Below are 19256 nucleotides of genomic sequence, written 5' to 3'. Positions count from 1 at the left end.
TGTTTCAGTAGTTAGTTAATGTTGCAGAAGCGATTTAAAGCTTTAATTCGCGAGTTTTGTTAAAATGGGCCAGAAAGTCATACTTTGGTCTATGCATATGGATATTGTACAGAATAGTTAGTTGACTTTGGTTTAGTATGGCGCTAGCCGGTATTGTATTTTGCTCGGAACGGCTTGTACAGTTCTGCTGAAGCATTTTATGTCTTTGAAAAACTCCGGTTGATTTATCTCGCGTTGGTGGTGTAGAGATATTCTATTAAGTTAACTATTAGAACAGTGTCAAATCCAAAACGGGCAGTAACCCGGAGTTTCGATAATACAAGTGCCAGATCTAAACACGAACGCGAACTCTACCATGAACCCACTATATACTTCCGCCTCGATATCTAATAGCGTTTATACCAGCCGCAAGCTCGAACTTGCAAAAGCACTACGGATTTTGCTTCCCTTGCATGTAGAGCAATGCCCTACAGAGTAACCTCAACGCCCCTATACCCAGACAGCAAAAGGCGCCAGAAGTTATATTTGAGTGGCAGTCTTCTAGCCCTCGAACAAGTACTTTGATACCTAGCTATATGGTACACGCGATCTAGACCAAGAGAGAAAACCTATGCTGGGCTTCCACAGTAGTTGAATCTGCTCCAAAGGATTGTTGACAGTAGTGTTCTTCGGAACCTAAAGTAGCGAGCTTTCCCATTTTCAAGATGACATGTACATAAAATATTTGGGTATGTAACACTCTTAAATTATAAAATGGAATATAACCTACGGTGTTCGAGCATGCATGCATGATGAGAGCTTTAGAACTCTTGCCGTTCGAAACTAGGAATTTTACGTTTTTCTTATATCTTTATTTACAATTCCTATATACATATTTGGATTACTACTACAATTGTGATACATTCAGTCCGATAGATAGCTAGACTCATCGTTTGAGCGTACACTCCTTCGGATCCTTTGATATTTGATACGTATTCCTATTGGTATCAAAAATGATGCACGTGTGTCCTTTATTATCCGCATTCTGCGGTACTCTGCTGGGTGGGAAGGTAGCGAGGTTAGGGGACGATTGTAGCCTGATAATGCCGTTAGACCAGTCATTGCCTTCGAAGTTGTAGTATTCTAAGATGATGACTCCAGGGCTTTTTTTATGAAAAGTGATACTGAAGTAGCGAGTGGCACTGGCGCATGGCGCAATGGCGCTGAAAGGGCCCCGGGGTGCGGATTTGTCGCAGACATACCACATCACATGGTGGTGGGGGTCGTCGTAATTAGGGGCTGGAATATGGTAGGCCCATCGAACCCATAGTCCGGATGTTCTCGCCTTCATAACTAAGTCTGACCCGTATGCAATGATAGCATTATTTAACGGACAAAGACTAGCTGAGTTGCAGCTGGGTGGAACTGTTAGGGTGTCGCTTTTAGGCTCCTCTAGCAAAAGAATGCCGTTCATTGAAACCCAGACCACCGAAGTCGTTTTACCGTAAATCCGCAGGGGGAACTCGAGATCCTTTCTTATCCAAGCATCATCGGTTCTGCGAGAGTCCAAGTCTGTGAAACTGGCATTGCCTAACCAAATAGGATAGAAGTAGCCTTTATCACTAGGCGCTCTAATCTGATCTAATGAAAAAATAAGTATGATTACAAGCTCGAGCCCGCAATATTAATAGTTTAAAGCTTACTTTTGGCTGGAAGTGCGGTGCATACTACCGCGAAAGTCACAATCGTGCTCAAGATTGTTTTAAGCATGGCGAAATAGAAGAGTTATCGAAATGTGAATGATAGAAAAATATCAGCTCGAAAATACAAGAGATAGCTGTTGATCTGAGGTCCGCCGTTATAAGGATGTGGAAGAAAGGCCTTATATGTATCTATATGTAAACTTAAATGCTTGCTTCTGTTATCGTGTCAATTAAGAACTATAAACCTTTGATAATTTGATTTCGAATGTTAATTCTATTGGCTATCATCAGTCGATTTCGAACTGTGGTTTCCTATTGAGCTAATTTACAACTGCCAAATCTGAAATCCTAACTTATGGATGCAATTCTCAGATTTCTAGGCAAATATCAATGTGACCAACATGGGCAAACAGAAAAACGCTTTGTAATCTGAGCAATAGGTATAGTTGCCGCACTCTTCAGGAACCCGGTGGGTCAATATGCAAGCGACGGGTTTCGGAAGTTTCTTTCTTCCTATTCCCTATCGTTTGACTTGGATAGGAAGGAGCTAGGATGGATGGTTGGGGAGCTAGCTATACCATGCTTGGTACTCCATGAGCCCTAACGAGACACATCCTGCCAGATTTGTCAAAGTGACAAAAATACATGGGCTACTTCAAGACCGTCCGCTCATAAATCTTAGGTGCCTTCGGGAAGAGGCGAGGTTTCGAGGAATGCTAATTGTGCGTATGCTAATATGATAAGCTATTTATATATCCAGATATGATAAACGGAAAACTGAGTTCATGTGGGTTGTTATATTATGAGAGGTTCGATAGAAACGGAACATTTGTTTAAATTGAAACAATGCATAGGATGGGAAAAATCAAGTCCGAACCCCAGAACTCACAGAGTAATATTTAGTAGCGCTATTTAGGATTTTGAAGCATGGATCGGTCTAGCTAGATCTAGATGTATACTGTTTGGTCCTATGCTGCCTTACACAGACCTCCAACCTACCTAGGTAGTTACCGGCCGCAACGTTGCAACTGCTTAAACATGATAACTGTGCAGTTTACCTGTTTATATCCGATTGTACAGTTCACATACCTACCAGTCCTACAATCCAATAGTGGACGTGTTTAATAGTACTTAGGCCGAGTTTTTTCATCTCTCAAGAATCTTAAAGCTTTATATGCAAGATCCGAGTAAATATAGGATATCTTATCATGTTCCGGTCTCGCTCCCAGTTCTAGGGATTGCCTAAACTTGCGTAATTAACCGCAATAGCGCCCAATGGACAATCAGATTTCTAGCCCTGATAATTTGTTTAGGCAGCTTGGAGACTAGCCCATAACATATGACCATATACCGTTGCTTACGAAACTCACAACTAGATAAACTTAGCTCTTTGAGTTTTCGGTATCAAAATATATTTTCAGAACACGATATATGGTCCATTATTTCATTTGTCTTGTCGTTTAAGAGTCTCTAAACCAAGCCCTCAAAAATATTTCTCCGATATCAGTAAAATCAAAACTGAACATATATGCCTAACTACCCCGGTTCTATTTTGTATCTCTAGCTTAGCCTGTAATGTGGTTTTGTAGATCTAGCTAACGTTAATGACGCTTCGAACCTAGACTCTTTAGAAAAGCTAAGCAGACTGTGTTGCATCTAGGCGGCGGGATCCACTTTGGGGTTTGGCTTGTTCCCGGGCCTGAGCTGCCGCGGCATCTTGCCCCTGACTGCTATAACGCTTACGCGGCGGCTCTTCTGGAGCATAACCTTCGATCCGTCCATGCGATTCCAAGAGGAAAACGGGTTTACCTAGCTACGACCTACAAAGCGTTTGAAATTAGGGCATCGAATCGATAAGTAAGCATATATTAAATTCGCTACTTCGCCGGTATTTGTTTTTTTCACCTGAGGTTATTCTCCGGACTCTCGCGCCGTTATAACCAATTGACCTAATTAAACTATTTATTACAAGACATCAGACTTACTTCCTCATATATTTCTGGATACCACATATTCGAGTCATCGATCACCAAGGATGCCCTGTCGAGCAATATTCATTCCGCCACTGAATACATGGGGAAACGCTGGACCACTCCTCCACGGAACAAGGAGGCAAGGCATTCTGGGAATCTGGAGGAGCCGTACTGCGAATATGAGTCAATCTGAAAAAGAAGAATTGTGGTACAACTTTGTTTTCAAGAGATATAGATACCAAATGGAAGTTTTGCAGGCTGTTATATCTATCGGGTCATAGATACATCGTATTTCTTTAGGGGAGGGGGGTTAGAGTAAGATAATTTGGTAATTAACGTCTTTGTTCTTTACCGATTTGGGTGCCTGTTTGAAACGGCAGTTTATGTTTTCCTTTCTAGCTTCCGTTTATCCGATGCCATCTTCAGCTTTTGATACATTACAAAAACATCGTCATGTTCTTTCTTCCATGCATCCCTCTCCCTTCTTAGCCTTTTCACATTCTTAACTGCTTCTCTCAAATCTTCTTCTACCTGGAGAGTATGCGGATCGTGCACCCTAAAAAATAGTTGAACTTTCTGCCACCACCACGCAATGATGAATTCTGCATCGTCTTTCCCTAAAGATACGCTACTATACCATTCCTGATGGCTCATCTCCGGGGTTGGCCATTTTAATGGAAACAAAGGAAATTTGAGAATATCTATTTTGCAGTTGGGTATGTTGTTTGCAGAATTTTGCGCGGGCCTTTCCTTCCTGGGTTCGCGGTTGGGGATTTCCTGTTTAGGTTTCGGCTCTCGATCTTTCTTTCGTTCGGGTGGGTTTTCTCTGGGTCTAACATGGCGGTCCTGCTTTGGCTTCTTGCCATTACCTCCTAGGATTCCCTTAAACATAGCCGGTGAAAATTAGACGAGGAGGGGGGTGGATTTTATTTACGATACAGAAAGTTTAAGTGTCGTTTCGATACAATATAACGACAATTTACAACCGAAGCACCGAAGGCCTTAGAGTCGTGAATGCCCCCCCGAGACAAAATACATTTTGATTTAGAAGCTGGGCCCGAGCACTCCATCTTGAACAATATCATATGAAGTGAAATCAAACCCACGGTCAAATCGAAAGTGATTGACGAGGTATTTACGTACCTAGATATATACTTGCGCATATAGCTCATGCCGTGTCGAGATACGCCAGTGCCTTGCAATAAGAAACTACCTTGAGGCCTAGCCTGTTGTCGAAATATTTGATGTACGTTAAATGGTCTCAGGGGTTGACTGGTGGCCATCATGTGGGAGTTCTGTCGATTTATGAATCGAAAATTGCATCTTACCTGATATTTTAAATAGTTAGTAGAGATGTGACTAGAGGAACTGCAGCAAAAGAAGTATTGATCGAGAATCAAGATGATAATATTAACTTTGGAAAGCCACAAAGCCACAAAGAAAGAAAGAAAGAAAGAAAGAAAGAAAGAAAGAAAGCGAAAACGAACATGAAAAGAGTATAAGGAAAAGAAAGAGAAAGGATAGAGGGGATAGAGGGGACAGAAGAACACGATGGTGCTGGTGGTTGTTGTTGTGGTGGAGGTGTTACTCCTGCTGCTCCTGCTGCTCCTGCTACTACTACTGACAATGATGCTGATTATGAAGCTGATGATGAAGTTGATGATGAAGCTGGTGATGCTGATAGTAGTAATGCGGCGATGGTGATGGTGATGGGAGTATGGGAGTGCCATAATGCTGCGGGCTATTTTTGCCGATCAACCGGCAGTGGCGGCAGCGGGGTGGTCGGTATCGGAATCGGGCCCTAGAGAGGAGTGCCGGCGAGGAGTGTGAGGAGAAGAGTGGCGAGTAGAATTAGGCGAGGGGCTACGGGAGGATCGGGATCGGGATCGGGGTCGAGGAATACGCTCGGGACGAGATGCAGAATTGAGCCCCAAACTGAAGAAGGTCTCTGCGTGTGGACCACTGGAGGGGCCGGGAGCAGAACCTGGGTTCTGACTGAGGATAACCGCCGACCTCTGCAGGCCCCGGATGACCTGTGATTGGTGGGCGAGCTGCCTGTCTCGATCTTCCACTTCTTTTTCGAGTCTTTTGACTCGTTGGAGCAGGTATTCAACCTGCTCCCTCTCTAAACGCGCCTTTTTTCTCTTCTCGAGCTCATCTTCCTCTTCCATTCTCTCCCGCTCTAGCTCTTTTCTTGAGCGGCGTCTCTTGACTGGCCGCCTCGCCGCGGTAACGGATGGGCCTGCGAGGCCTGGTTCTGGTGGTTCTAAATCTACACATACGTGTTAATTTCTCAGGCTAGCTTATATGAAAAGTCTTGAACGATCATTTGCATACCACCGGTGGTTATTGTTGACATGGTGATATATCGATTTATGTTCACTTGCTTGTCCAATTGTACAATTGTGCTAGCTGTTGATGCTCGGGGTATATTAAAGGCCGTGATGGTGCAAAATAATATTACGGTCATCGAACTAAATTACGTCTATATATAGTTCTATGACAATATATATATATATACTTACTTATATATGATAATCCTATAATCTCCGTCAGGTTTCCGGACCAGCTCAGCTGATCAGGGGGCTCAAGATAAAATTACGCCCATATATCTAAGTATATACCTAGGTATATAAGCGTGATAATTGGATAGCTAAGTTGGAGAAACTCATGCTGGCATACTTACTAATTATAATTATAAAGCCTCTTAGGGGCTGGCCGTCGACTCTATTCATGATAATATTATATACGAAATCTAAGGGATGTAACATGTTCTAATTATATGCTCAGTAGCAGCGATCGCCAGATCAGATCTTTTCTCTTAAACGAAAATCAGTATTTAAGTATTCAAACGTTGGCAATTTATATTAGTTGGCCCACCCACCCGTCGAAACGAAATCGACTTCCCAGCATTGAACATCTTACTTGAGCTCGCTGGTTCTAACAATCTCTGCGAATAATATCAATACTAGGAGCATTCGTTTACTACTACTACTACTCTCATTAACGCGCAGGGGTTTTTGCTTATGGCTCCGTTAAATCATAGAAAGAGTCCTATCATGGATCTTCCCAACGAGATCCTGGGCATGGTATTTGACCTTGTAAGGGACCTAAGACTTTAGATTGTCAGCCTAATCTATAGAATTTGGACTTGGACAGCTGACTTTCAAAAACCGTCTGAAATATAGTTAGATCCACCGGAGATTATATCGATGACCCTGGTCTCTCGAGAACTTTATCAAGTTTCATTACGATACCGTTTCCGAGAGCTATCTTGGAATCTTTGCCCAAAATCTGGGTTCCGGCTCTTGACACAGCCCCCTCCAGAACTGCCATTCGCACATTTTACGCGAGACCTCCATCTCTTTCATTGCTTTAGGAAAAATCCCAAAAAGCGATGGAGTTACAAACAGCTATGCCCATGCAAACCGGACTCCGATCCGAACCAGTATATCTCCACCGATGAGTTCTCTGGGATTATCGATAGTTCTAGAGTTTTACGCGGTGTCCAGTGAGTTCCTCTCGAGCCCCCCATTACACCGCGGCCTATTTTAACCCTGACATTTGGCTTTTAGCCTTCATACATACGATCTTAGAGCCTACAGCTTCCTTTTAGACCGATTACGGGCTAGCAAACCCCTTAAGAGCTTAACTATGAATCTTTCGACAGAAATTTTCGAGATCCCTGATTCCCAAACCGTTTTGAAACAAGCCCGTAACCTAGAAGAGCTGTCTGTTGCTTTCCCTTGGAAAGATGCCAATGATAACTGTATCGCCGTCTTCAGTACAATCTGGGAGCTCATAGCTCTCAATCGGGAAACATTAAAGTCATTAAACCTTGGATGTTATGAGTCGATGTCCGATGATCGTACAGTACATAACTGGCAGTCATCCAGTTTGGAGCAATGGTCTAATAACCGTCAAGAGTTGCGACTCAACGAGCTAAGAATTTTTCGATCTGTCGAGGTAGCTTATGAGCTCAAAGTTATACAGTTTTTCGCTCCAGAAACACTGACAACCTTTAGCCTCGTGGATGCTCCGGGGTTTGACGATACACTTATGAAATTGGCGAAAGAAAAACGGTTGCCAAATCTTAAGGCACTCGAGTTATGTCGAAGTATTTCCAGGGTCTCGAAAATTTGCCGGATTGTGGGGCGTTTACCCCCTCTAGAAATCTTAAGTCTGACTTCTTGGAGATACCAATATAATGTGGAACCTGGAGATTGGTTTGCATTTAGATATCTCAATAGACATAAAGATAGCCTAAGAGTGCTTTGGCTTGATGTGTGGCCTGATGCCTTTACTGATCTAAGTTCGAATTCCGACGTGGATAAACCCTCCATGTGGCGGAGACTATACAAGCCAGATCCAGATAATCCCTTCGATTTTAGCGATTACCCACAGTTGAGAGAGCTGGCCTTACCTGAGACTTTGGATGAATTGGTAAGCCAAAATGAAATTCCCACTCATAGCAACCATCTTTCTATCGTCGAATACCTATTCAAACATATATAAATTAATGCCGCGATCTGGTACTGACTTCGCTTTTCCTATCTACACTAGACTGAAGTTATCCCTGCTCCACAGCTGCAGAGGTTACGTTCGCTACAACATCGAAGTAGTACAAAGTCTCGAACAATAAACTATGATGAGCCTTTTAAAAACACATGCGCATCGATTTTTAAAATTATAGGCGACCGTCAGATCGCACAGAAAAGACGAGAAGCATGTCAAGCACCACCTCAACCCGATGCGCCTACTGAATCATCCATAGCACCAAGTATTCCAATTTTCCCATCCCTAGATGTTCTGATAGACGGTGAAATGGCTCTTGAGCAGGCGGATGCGCATATGGATGTGCCGAAAATTTGCAGAGCGGAGTATAAACACTTAAAGCCAAACAACATTAACGAGAGGGATAAAATGGAACCTTCAGATTACAAGACATCGCTGAAAGTGGTTTCGGTCAGACAGTTCTGGAGGCATTGGCCTGGTAGTTGTTTATTCGGTCATGCTAGGGGTCCTTGGGCATGGATTGGAAGACCATTTCCGAATGGGAGACATACGGGCAGGGATTGGATTTTTTAAGCAGCTTCATTTAATCGTTTATTCCACGCATATCGGAAGCAGGGCTAATATTCAGACATTTACCAAGAAGATTTTCTATCAATCTCCATAGCATTTTCTAGAAATACTTCAGACGGTCGCGTTTGTCTCGGGGCTTCGTGTCCGGAGTTGGCCGCCATTACGTTTCATATGTACAACTCGAGTACTCTTAAAATTTAATTTAATATAATACACTGCAATAAATAAATCGAATAGGATTATAATATTACCGTTCCGAGCATTCTCAGTGCTTATATGTAGATCTACTTAGATAGTATCCTTCTGTGGGCCATGCCGAGCTTTGTGCCCTTCGCAACCCTTCGCTGAAGTCTTAATTAACCCGCACCCAGGCCCTGTGACAGACGCGACGAATGATCACTAAATAGTATATTTGGAATAATAGTCTCGGTGCTAGCAGAGTTCAAAATATACTAATATGAAGTGTAAATTATAAAATCATCGTAGTCTCAGACCAACGATCGCCATAGATATTTAGATCCTTAACTTAACGGACCGGACCTTAAGTTTAATCTCCTCGCAATAAATAGCGCAACACTTCGATTTTGTTGGATTTTGAAATCGGGTAGAGTACATACGAAAATGCAGCTGAAAAGACACAATTCTACAAGTCTTAATATGTACTTGCTTATGGTTTAACATGTACATGTACCTCATATACGGATACATCTTCTATGGCACACAAGACCATAGAGGGTTATTTTCGTGGAGCGCCGAAATGTTTGCCAACTCGCACCGCTGGTACCACCGTTGGACAGTAGCTAGTAGTGGGATCGAAAGGCTGACAAGGTCGACCAAACTTCAAGGATCTAGATTCAAGAGGCTGCGGCTTGACGTAAATACAATTTAAAATTCTAAACGCCTATATAAAGGGACACCTCCACACTAGGAAAATTCAGAGAATCTAGGGTGAGAAATCTTTACACGATACTAGACCTACCTAAAAGATCTACAACCAGAGTTTTAAAGCGGGCAATCCTTATAGAGTAAATATACCTAGCGAATCTACAGCGCCCACAGAAATGCCCTGCAGCGCGCTTGCAGCGTCCCTAGAACCGCCTCTCGGCCCCCCCTTCTACCCCATCAACCCCCAAGTTATAGGTATCCAAGCGCAGATAATGCGGCAGGCTCAAATAGAACAAGCCAGAGCCCATCAGTTGATACGACAACAGCACCAAAGAAACATACAGCTCTACTACCAATCTCTCAAAGCGCGTCGAGAACAGAGCCTACCTGTCCCTTCTCCCGCGGAAATATCCACAGCCGTTGCGAATATATCGAGTTCTCCTCCACAAATGCGGGCTATCCATCCAAGAGCGATGGATCATTATAGGGTTATTGCTAGTCGGGGACGCTTACCCGGGCCCGCTGAGGCTCGTAGGCGTTGTTTGAACTCATTTCGGCCGGAAGTGCCGCGACGAAGGAGTTCTCGGGGGCTTGTTTGCTTGAATCCTGTTATTGGGAAGATAAGAGAAGCGAATAGAGATCGGAATAGTTCACAAAAATTGAAGGCCCGAGTTCAACTTGAGGGTAGGGCGATAGCGTCTTCGCAGAGTGGTATGAAAACCTCACCGGAGCAGCGAAGCCTTAAAAGAGGGAGGCAGCTTGATTCCCAAGGGATATTTAAGAAAGGAAAACAGGACTTTTGAAGGAGTAGGATTGCATCTGGGGAATATCAGATCGTTGTTATATACGGGAATAGTTTCCAAAAAATGGCATTGGACAGATTTTAGTGTAATGAGATATATACCTAGTCTCGAAGCCAATATATACCCGCAAGGCGTCACCTCCATTTCAATTTCGATATTTCAATAAATGGTTTAAAATCATTTTCGCTTTTACAATTTCTTTAACCTCGGGCTGTAAGACAAGGGTGTTTAATGCAACAAACTTGTGTTTTATAGCGGGCCTAGAATGTACGCTCGATCTCGGTCTCTTGGCTCCTGCCCGCGAAAAATACAAAGTTAAGGGAAACAAGCTAGGCTGAAGACGTTTGAGTACTATGTGTGTAACACCAGTACGCGAGTTCGCATCCTTCAGACCATGCATATGGTGTCTATTGCATTGTATTTCTTTTGCACATAAAGTGTTTCTGGTGCACTCAAAGTCTAGCATTTATATCGATTTATATGCCAGTAGAATACGAAGATAATGTTATCTAGGAGTTCTGGCGGAATAGCCACTTGCGAGCAAACCGTTACTAAAATTACTGGCAATTAGAAATTTAGACGCTAGTTAATGGCGTTCAAAGTCCGAGTAGCTCGTCAGGGCTCTAAAATGCAAGTTCCTGGGATCACGTGAGTGCGAGATATTGTGTTCGTTCCGTTTCTTTGCACATCCCCGAAAATCAACGGACCAGGCCCGCACCCTATTACGTATTATTTACTGTTCAATTCCATCTGATCACGCTAAAAGTTTTATGTTTATCATTACCTACAATAAGCCTAATTTTGTATCTAGATATCTCGATGTGTCTGCTGTTTATGGGTATTAATGCAGTCATATTATATCGGGTCATTCATTCAGGCTTCGGAGTTCGCCGATATAAAGAGGAAAACGATACGGCGACGCACCAGCTTGTATGGTCGTACGATAATAATGATGAACCACCAAGTTGCTGCAGTCTTTTCAGCCGCTCCACCAAAGGTCCCCAAATAATATTAGACCCTTCACTAGAAGAAAGATTAATCTTCGCATTTTTTCGTCATGACATCATTTTTATCGTAATTCATAAGTATGGATACAAACACTTACTTCTTGTTCTAGTAGTTTTGGATATTTAGCGCGTCCGCAAGATTCGAGATGTTCGCATCGTCGAATAAAGCTACTGCGCCAACCCCCCTACTAGCTACGGAAGGCTTTCGGGGCTACTTAATACAGGGAAACCTGGACTATTGAATTCTACCACTCGCCGGCCGGTTAGTTGACTATTCTAATTGGGATTCTTTTTTCCTCCTGCTAATTGTTATTTTTACCATCGTTTTCACCTTACTAACAGCGAAGTAGCACATTAACGGGAACCTTAGACAAACCATCTCTAACAGTACCGATATCCTCAACTTTATATTCAATAACTAGCTGTATCAATATCACAGTAAAGGACAGGTATCACACAGAGTCACTATTTTCAATGTCAATGATTTGGAGGTGGGGGGGTTTTTTTTTTCAAAATTAATTGATTTAGATTTTAGGAGAAGTGTTATATTTTAAAGGATTGCAATTGTATGTGTACGTTCTCCTCTCTATCTGGAACCGTAGGACAGAATTGCAATAGCCTGATCGAAGAACGCCGAAGTCCATGTCCATGGTTATGAGGAGTGAAAGTGCGAACTGTTTGATATATCGCGCTATGTTCCCCCTCCGATCTAGGGAATGAATGAAATCGGTAAAACATGTTAACATTGAACTTGCTAACCAGGAACTTTAAACTGCAAACTGCAGCTGCACAGTTGGCATAATGGAAACACAGGTATAATTCTTGACCTATAGCGAAAGGGTAACATTGCGACCCGGTTGCAAACGCAAGGTAACAGTATCTAGAGGCTAGCATGACGCAAAATCAAGATCGGCCCCGAACTAGACAGAAACAGCAGCTTGCGTTCGCGGTGAGTTGGCGGACTCGAGTACTCGCTTCGTGGAGGAGTAATTATCCGCTCAAGACGGATGATTACTCTTCCTCTGTGGAGAAACATTAAGGTTTTTCGCCTGGATTATCCGTTGGTGTTCGCGCCCATCTGACCTCTTCAACGGCTACATCGATCGCAATCGAGCAATTGCAATAGCGGCCCCGGCCTAGCAACACACGGCTCGGCTCCGGCTATTTGCTCGGGACAATTTTGTATGGTGACTAGCAAGCTAAGTATCCATAGCTGCTGGCCATACTTAGGTGGCCTTCAACCGCGTTAACCGGAGTTCCAGTGTAAGTGACTTCTCGGATTATTCTGAATCCACGGATCCAGAGCTCTAGTGGCGGTGGGTTCGGGGCTAAGAGCCCCAGACTAGGCCAAGAGATCCGGCACAGCACTCCTTATCGGGTTAGGAACATACCTTGGTGGCTTAAAGGTTGGCCAATCTTAATATTGGGACGATGGACAATAATTCGGATATGGTGTTTCCGAGGCCGGTCTCTGCCAAAAGCAGTATTGTCCAATACTGGTACGTGTAGCTAGCACGCATATGAATGTGCAACATGAAATCGAAGGTAATCCAAATACTGATTACCCGGAATTTAAAGCTTCTACGTGATAAAATGATAAATTTCATGAGGTTAGAAAAGTATTTGCGAGATTCCTGTATTCGATTGCGCGAGACTAAAAAAATTTACGCAATTACGCTAGGCATGGTGTGCACGCGGGGCATAAACTTGAAACCAAGGCCGCTCTGTTGAACATTCGGTATACTGGTAGTTGGGTAGTTTCAATAAAATACCATACATACTATGGCTTCCCAAATGTGTCAGGTGTTTTTATATATTTGTCTGGGAACGAGACCAGCCAGACCGTTTACCCACGCGTTCCAAGGACTAATCTGTAGGCTGGTATTCCCAGATCAGCCTGTACATCTTCAAGCTAATTCACAAGTTAGCAGTTCACAAACTCATTCACAAACTAGCTAAAACAACTTGTAAACAGCTAGCCTACCCGCCGACAAACCGGCCCATAACCCAGCCGCCGGTAGGCCAGCCCGCACATACTCAAGCTAGTAGATAAACTGATAAACATGCAGGCTAATAGACAGATTAATTCACAGATTAGTTCACAAATTAATTCACAGGCTGGTAATCAGCCAGCCTACCCACCTACAAGCCAGCCCATAACCCAGCTAACAGTAGGCCAAACCATGGAACATGTGGGCGCCTAATGTGACCTAAAGCAAATAAAGTGGTTCGATCCCAAACATAGTTAGGGGGCCCACTTTTTCGTTCAACATATACATAAAAGCATCTGACACATTTGGGACGCCATAAATACCACAAAACTTTAATTTAGTCAAGTTTATTGAGAGGGGTAGGAATATTATAAGGTTCTATGCAAGACTTCGGGTTGAGTCGTCTCGAAGGACTAAGGTGGGAATTTCTCCTGGGATCAGGATATCGTCTTATACGAGATTGAAAGTGCAGTTGATTGATGCTGTTTCCATAGGTTATTAGATTGGCAATGTACATGACCGATATTCAGCATTAAAGTTTATCTAGCAGCTAGCGTACTTCGAGAGAACGTTTCGAGCAGTCTGTGGAGACCGGCTCCTGCAGCTGGCTCTGATATCCCTTCATACAAGATCAAGAATTATAGCATTCATAGGAAATATGTACCATACGACAGGTGGGCGGAGAGGGGGCTTGCAAGCCGACCAGACATACTTTGTGCCCAGAGTATAAGTATACATCTTCTATAGATCTCAGAAAGACAATCAACTTGCTAATTTTCCGGCTAATTTCTTGTTATCTTGCAATATCAATTACCACTACTGGACCTACTGGGGGGTATTTATTATTTTGATCCATCATGCGTCGTTTCGTTAGCGTCAGGTAGGCGCCCTCCATCACCTTCTTGAGGAGTCTATCATATATAAGGTGACGCTCTGACATTTTTATAGTGCTTGTAGCCTGAATCAGTGGGCTGGGGATTGGATTGGTAACTGCGATCGCATTAAAGAATCGATTAGGAGGTCTAAGGCTGCTGGCGCAAGCTTGAGAGTCGGTCCAGAGCTAGAGATTTGTGGAAGTGACTGCTTGGACAGCTTTTTTGAGGATGATCTTTATCTACATTCCTGGGAGATGCTTGGATGTATCCTGGCTGACAGAGAATGCCACGATATCCTTCTCGTAAGTTGTACTGCATTTTGTTCCTAAGGGATTTTATCGACAGTTACTGAATGAGAATCTTGAGTCTAACAAATCTTTTCTCTTATTAGTGTATTGGCATGCCTGTGAAGCATGGCGGAAAGCGGTATAACTCTAAAGTCTTCGCCTTAGACGGGAAAATACTTCTCATCGCGCCTCAAACCGTTCGGTGGAGCGACCAAAATAGCCGCGATAGCAAATACTTTTCTCTTTGGAAGAAGCGAGGCATAACGGAAGAATACAGGCTGCCTGATTTTTTGAAGAAGGCCCATGGCACTGGATTTGTTCCATTCGGAGATAGTTCTATCTCGTTCTTAGAAGGGCGAGTCACTTTAGCACCCGAGTTCTATTGATTATATCAACTATAGCACTAACATAATCATAATTGAAGGTCTATCGGCCCCTTTGTTGGCGAAAAAAAGGAAACCTCGCTTATTCCCGATATTTCAATCCACACTACTCGATACCATCATGAAATCGGTCGGTTTGCCAGTCACATGGACTCAATTTGTCAACTTGGAAAGAACGTAGGTGGCGTTCACATCTACTCCAATTTGAAAGGTTCGCAATTTCGGCTGAATACGTACGAGGAAATATTCGAAATGCATCGATGGAATTGCTAATTGATACGTATACGCGTAACTATAGGTTGTGGTGGAGAACGCATGCTATATGAGGGAGCCAGTTGCATCATTGTGAATGGGGAAGTTATTGCTCAGAGTCCTCGCTTCAAACTTGGCGATGTCGATGTTATCACAGCAACTGTGGACTTGCAGAAGGTTGATGAATATCGTTGTTCCATTCTTGGACATGCGAATATACAGTTCTTGGGTAAAAACTCTGGTTCTCTCTCCTACGTCGACGTACCATTTAGCCTCGCATCACCCAATATTATAGCTATGAGCAATCCCATTGCGACCGGTTCAGTGTCAATCACAGGTCTTCCCAAGGTTCACTTCGCAGAGGCAGAGGAGATTGCAGTTGGTCCTGCATGCTGGTTATGGGATTACCTACGCCGGGCTGGAATGAGCGGGTTTCTTTGCCCTCTCAGCGGTGGAATCGACTCCTGCAGCACCGCAATTGTCGTTTATGTCATGTGTCATTTGGTCATTGATGCGATCAAGAGCGGCGACTGCGGCGTCATCAACGACGTCCAAAAAATGTGCGCTACCACTGACAGAAGCCCCGACTGGCTACCAGCTACTCCCAACGAACTTTGCAACAACATACTTCACACTGTTTATATGTGCATGCCTGAACACTCATCAGCTGCCTCAGAAAAACGAGCGAGGGAACTGCGGGACTCGATTGGTGCTTACCACTTGGAAATCAACATTGAAGACGGATACAAAGCTCAAAAGGATTTAATTACCAGTGCAACCGGTTACCAACCCATATTTCAAGTCTTTGGGGGTAGCAGAGCCGAGGATATCTGTCTGCAGAACATCCAAGCTCGTTTACGAATGGTTACTGCTTACCAGTTTGGCCAGATCTTACCAGTTTCTCGTAAGAGGGTCTGCCCCACTCCTCTACTGATTCTCGCTTCCACGAACGCCGATGAGTAAGTTATGTCATTGATATTTATGATGCATTGCGATTCATGCCTAACCATGATACCAGGGTGCTGCGCGGTAATTATACTCGATACGACTGCTCTTCTGCAGACCTGAACCCAATTGGCTCCTATTCAAAGAATCATTTGCGCGAGATGATCGGCTGGGCGCAAAATAACTTCAACCTCCCCGTCTTGCAAACTTTCTTGGATGCCAAACCATCTGGGGAACTGCAGCCTATTACCAAGGACTACTGTCAGGATGACGAAGGAGACTTGGGAATGAGTTACGACGAGCTAGCTATGTTTGCCATAAGTCGAAAGATTGAGCACCTTGGAGCTGTGAGCATGTTCCAAAAGCATGTGCAGACAATGGCTGGCGACTACACCCCCCAGGAAATGGCAGAAAAGATCAAGGTACATACGCATATAAATATTCGCACCCAACTAGAGTCATCTTCTGCGGATCAAGTAGGCTGACGTTCTAACTATGAACTAGAAATTCCACTACTTCCTTGCTTTGAACAGACATAAGTCCACAACTTTGACTCCTGCATACCATGCAACATCATATTCACCTCACAACAACTGGTGGTACGTATAATATAACTTTGTCTTACCCTGTTTGGTATTCTGATCCTGATCGTTTGTTTATAGTGACTCTCGTCAATTCCTCTTACCCCTCCAAAACACTGGGCACACGTTCCAGAAAATCGATGATCTGACGGCCCTCATAGAGAAGAGGGAATACCAAAATCAACTCAATGCCACCCCTATCATGGCGAAATTGTAAAATCACATTTCATCTTCGAAATAATAGTTCCTTACTATTGTATATGGAGGGGATTACAGGCGATAGTTTCTTAAGAGCATTTCTGAATGAAATATGTAACAATAAGTTGAAATAAATAATGCAATTTCGGGTGGTTGAATTGTTTCCACGTTGGATATTGAAGATTGCTCCCAGGAATATAACGCCTATGGTACTTTGCGAGTGGCTTATCGTAAAAACTAATCTGTTGCCCCTACAAATGCGCGAAATGGAAGAATAAGTCACGGTGTTCATCCATTTTTGCTAACCTCGAGCCCGGTATTAGCGGCAGCGCAGATGTTAATACCAACCGGCTTACTGTCGATACTTTCTAGGTGCACGTCCACAGATTGATAATCCCTAAATAGATAATTTGTGAAATCTCCAGTGCCCATCATCATAATGGCACGTTCATAAACGAATGGGCCCAGTACTCCAGCCCCAATAGAATAGCTAATGTACCCGGGACAACGATAGCTGGGGGATACGAAATAATATTGACCGACTCGCTTGTACGTCCAACTACTCTAATCAAGAAAAGAGTAAAGAAACGTCCAACTACTCTCCTAAAAACCCGAAGCTAGCTGTCGTTTTCTGAGATGGGAGCCCGAAGCATATTCTAGCATCAGCTATCAAGTTGATTTGAGATGGCGCTCTATTCATGAAGGATATCATATCCCCGTTTAACGTAATTAACTCGACGAACCAAGAATTTGGGGCGCTCCAGGACAAATCAAGTCAGCCAGTTCCCCCAGGCGACCTACTTTATAATAGTTCACTATTATCAACTACTGTGTAGTTGTAATTGCACAATTTTAATTTCTTAGCTATAAATATCCGAGGGGTTTGTGTAACTCATTACAAAACTGCCAGCCTTGTAGTTCTGAAAAATCCAACAAACATCGATTCGTTGGGAGTACATGTACTACATATACTAGTCGGCTATTCCCAGCCTCATCACCTGGATCCTTCGCTCCTTCGGGATACCGCCATTTATATTCGCATCAACCAAGGACATCCAGCACTAAGTAATCAAATTAAATTCAAAGCTTTACCGAAAACACAATGCCCTGCAGTTCCCTTGAATCATATTTAGAGCCACAAATATACAATGTCGGCCGCGCGCAGGCTGCACGAGCTCGGTTGGCCCTCCTTCGAGCACAAGCTGCGCAAGTCCAGAGGGCCCAATTTCAAGCGCAAGCCGCAGTCGCAGCAGCAGCAGCAGCACAGGCTCAAGTGGTTCAACTAGATGCCCATGGCCAATCAACACAGGCGCCCCAGATGGCACAACTCCAAGCTCTGGCTCAAGCTCAAGCTCAAGCCCAAGGTACACCGCAAATTATATGCGCCCATATCCCATTAGTTAGGGTACAGGGGACGGCACCACCGGTCCTAGTGCAGTCTGGAGTTCTAGTCAAAACCGACGAGCTAGGTTCGAGTCCTCAATTCGTCGTTCGGGAAGGTGAAGAATGGCCAACTCTACCCCCGGAACAAGAAGCCTTTCAAGACAAGCTATGGAAGCGAAAAGAAATTCGATATGGCGAAATCGTTAGGAAAGTGTACGAGAATGCGGGAGTGAGAGGACATGGGAGACCGAATACTTGTTCACTGTCTTGTCGCCAAATCTACAGACTTCGGGACCATTTCACATTGGATACCACGAGAAGTCTCTCTGATCCAGATGCTCCTGGGTTTGGGTGGATCAGCGGTATAGCCCACAGGACGGTCAGCACAAAATCGCAGGTACCAGAAAATGTTCATGAACGAAGCTGGGCTGGGAGACTCGGAGCTCAAAGAGCCCGTCTAGCTAAGTCACCAGACTCAGAACCCGAACGACCAAGGGACCAGAGTATTATGTACCGCATTCAGAACGTGAACTCCCCGGACCACAAAGGATTATCGATTACGGAATATTCCAAGCCTTCAAGTCCCGGAAATAAAGGTTCAGAAGAAACTGAAGGCACCCCGGGACCAAGTTCAAGGGCAGTGAAACGGAAAACTGTGACATCGATGCCAACAACGGTCACCTGTAAGCGTGTTCGCTTGAAGAATGGAAAGAGGGGGAGGAGCAAGAGTGAGAAGTAGAAACAGAAAAAAGAAGAGGGGTGTTAATGCAAATAACATGGTACCCGATAACGATAAAATCAATCCAACGGGATCATAGGGTCGGTTCCATACCGAAAAGTCTCCTACAACCAATTACACACCACCAGGCACTCGGTCCTTGTTACACAACATTTATCCTCTTCAATCGATCCAATTACAGGCGAAT

General features: G+C 43.9%; 7 protein-coding genes across 7 annotated transcripts; 4 read left to right on the top strand and 3 right to left on the bottom strand.

Annotated features, from left to right (window-relative positions):
* Nucleotides 1-925: 925 nt before the first annotated feature.
* On the bottom strand, nucleotides 926-1749 carry AOL_s00079g444 (uncharacterized protein; the record flags this gene model as incomplete). Its single annotated transcript, XM_011124319.1, has 2 exons — nucleotides 926-1620; nucleotides 1683-1749. The coding sequence occupies 2 exons, from the start codon at nucleotides 1747-1749 to the stop codon at nucleotides 926-928; spliced, it is 762 nt and encodes a 253-aa protein (XP_011122621.1).
* A 2287-nt stretch (nucleotides 1750-4036) lies between these two features.
* On the bottom strand, nucleotides 4037-4546 carry AOL_s00079g443 (uncharacterized protein; the record flags this gene model as incomplete). Its single annotated transcript, XM_011124318.1, has 1 exon — nucleotides 4037-4546. The coding sequence occupies one exon, from the start codon at nucleotides 4544-4546 to the stop codon at nucleotides 4037-4039; it is 510 nt and encodes a 169-aa protein (XP_011122620.1).
* Nucleotides 4547-5409: 863 nt separating this feature from the next.
* Nucleotides 5410-6014, bottom strand: AOL_s00079g442 (uncharacterized protein; the record flags this gene model as incomplete). The annotated part of the gene is made up of 2 exons (XM_011124317.1): nucleotides 5410-5927; nucleotides 5993-6014. The coding sequence occupies 2 exons, from the start codon at nucleotides 6012-6014 to the stop codon at nucleotides 5410-5412; spliced, it is 540 nt and encodes a 179-aa protein (XP_011122619.1).
* Nucleotides 6015-6714: 700 nt separating this feature from the next.
* AOL_s00079g441 (uncharacterized protein) lies at nucleotides 6715-8743 on the top strand (the record flags this gene model as incomplete). Its single annotated transcript, XM_011124316.1, has 4 exons — nucleotides 6715-6756; nucleotides 6844-7166; nucleotides 7231-8098; nucleotides 8219-8743. 4 exons carry the CDS (start codon nucleotides 6715-6717, stop codon nucleotides 8741-8743), a joined length of 1758 nt encoding a protein of 585 aa, XP_011122618.1.
* A 5540-nt stretch (nucleotides 8744-14283) lies between these two features.
* AOL_s00079g440 (uncharacterized protein) lies at nucleotides 14284-14974 on the top strand (the record flags this gene model as incomplete). Its single annotated transcript, XM_011124315.1, has 3 exons — nucleotides 14284-14306; nucleotides 14375-14603; nucleotides 14693-14974. The coding sequence occupies 3 exons, from the start codon at nucleotides 14284-14286 to the stop codon at nucleotides 14972-14974; spliced, it is 534 nt and encodes a 177-aa protein (XP_011122617.1).
* Nucleotides 14975-15118: 144 nt separating this feature from the next.
* On the top strand, nucleotides 15119-16966 carry AOL_s00079g439 (uncharacterized protein; the record flags this gene model as incomplete). Its single annotated transcript, XM_011124314.1, has 5 exons — nucleotides 15119-15182; nucleotides 15270-16182; nucleotides 16242-16590; nucleotides 16673-16767; nucleotides 16831-16966. 5 exons carry the CDS (start codon nucleotides 15119-15121, stop codon nucleotides 16964-16966), a joined length of 1557 nt encoding a protein of 518 aa, XP_011122616.1.
* A 1083-nt stretch (nucleotides 16967-18049) lies between these two features.
* On the top strand, nucleotides 18050-19069 carry AOL_s00079g438 (uncharacterized protein; the record flags this gene model as incomplete). Its single annotated transcript, XM_011124313.1, has 1 exon — nucleotides 18050-19069. The coding sequence occupies one exon, from the start codon at nucleotides 18050-18052 to the stop codon at nucleotides 19067-19069; it is 1020 nt and encodes a 339-aa protein (XP_011122615.1).
* Nucleotides 19070-19256: the final 187 nt, after the last annotated feature.

This window comes from Orbilia oligospora, assembly GCF_000225545.1.
Source record: "Orbilia oligospora ATCC 24927 unplaced genomic scaffold scaffold00079, whole genome shotgun sequence".
NCBI lineage: Eukaryota > Fungi > Ascomycota > Orbiliomycetes > Orbiliales > Orbiliaceae > Orbilia > Orbilia oligospora.
This window is presented reverse-complemented; position numbering and strand designations above follow the sequence as displayed.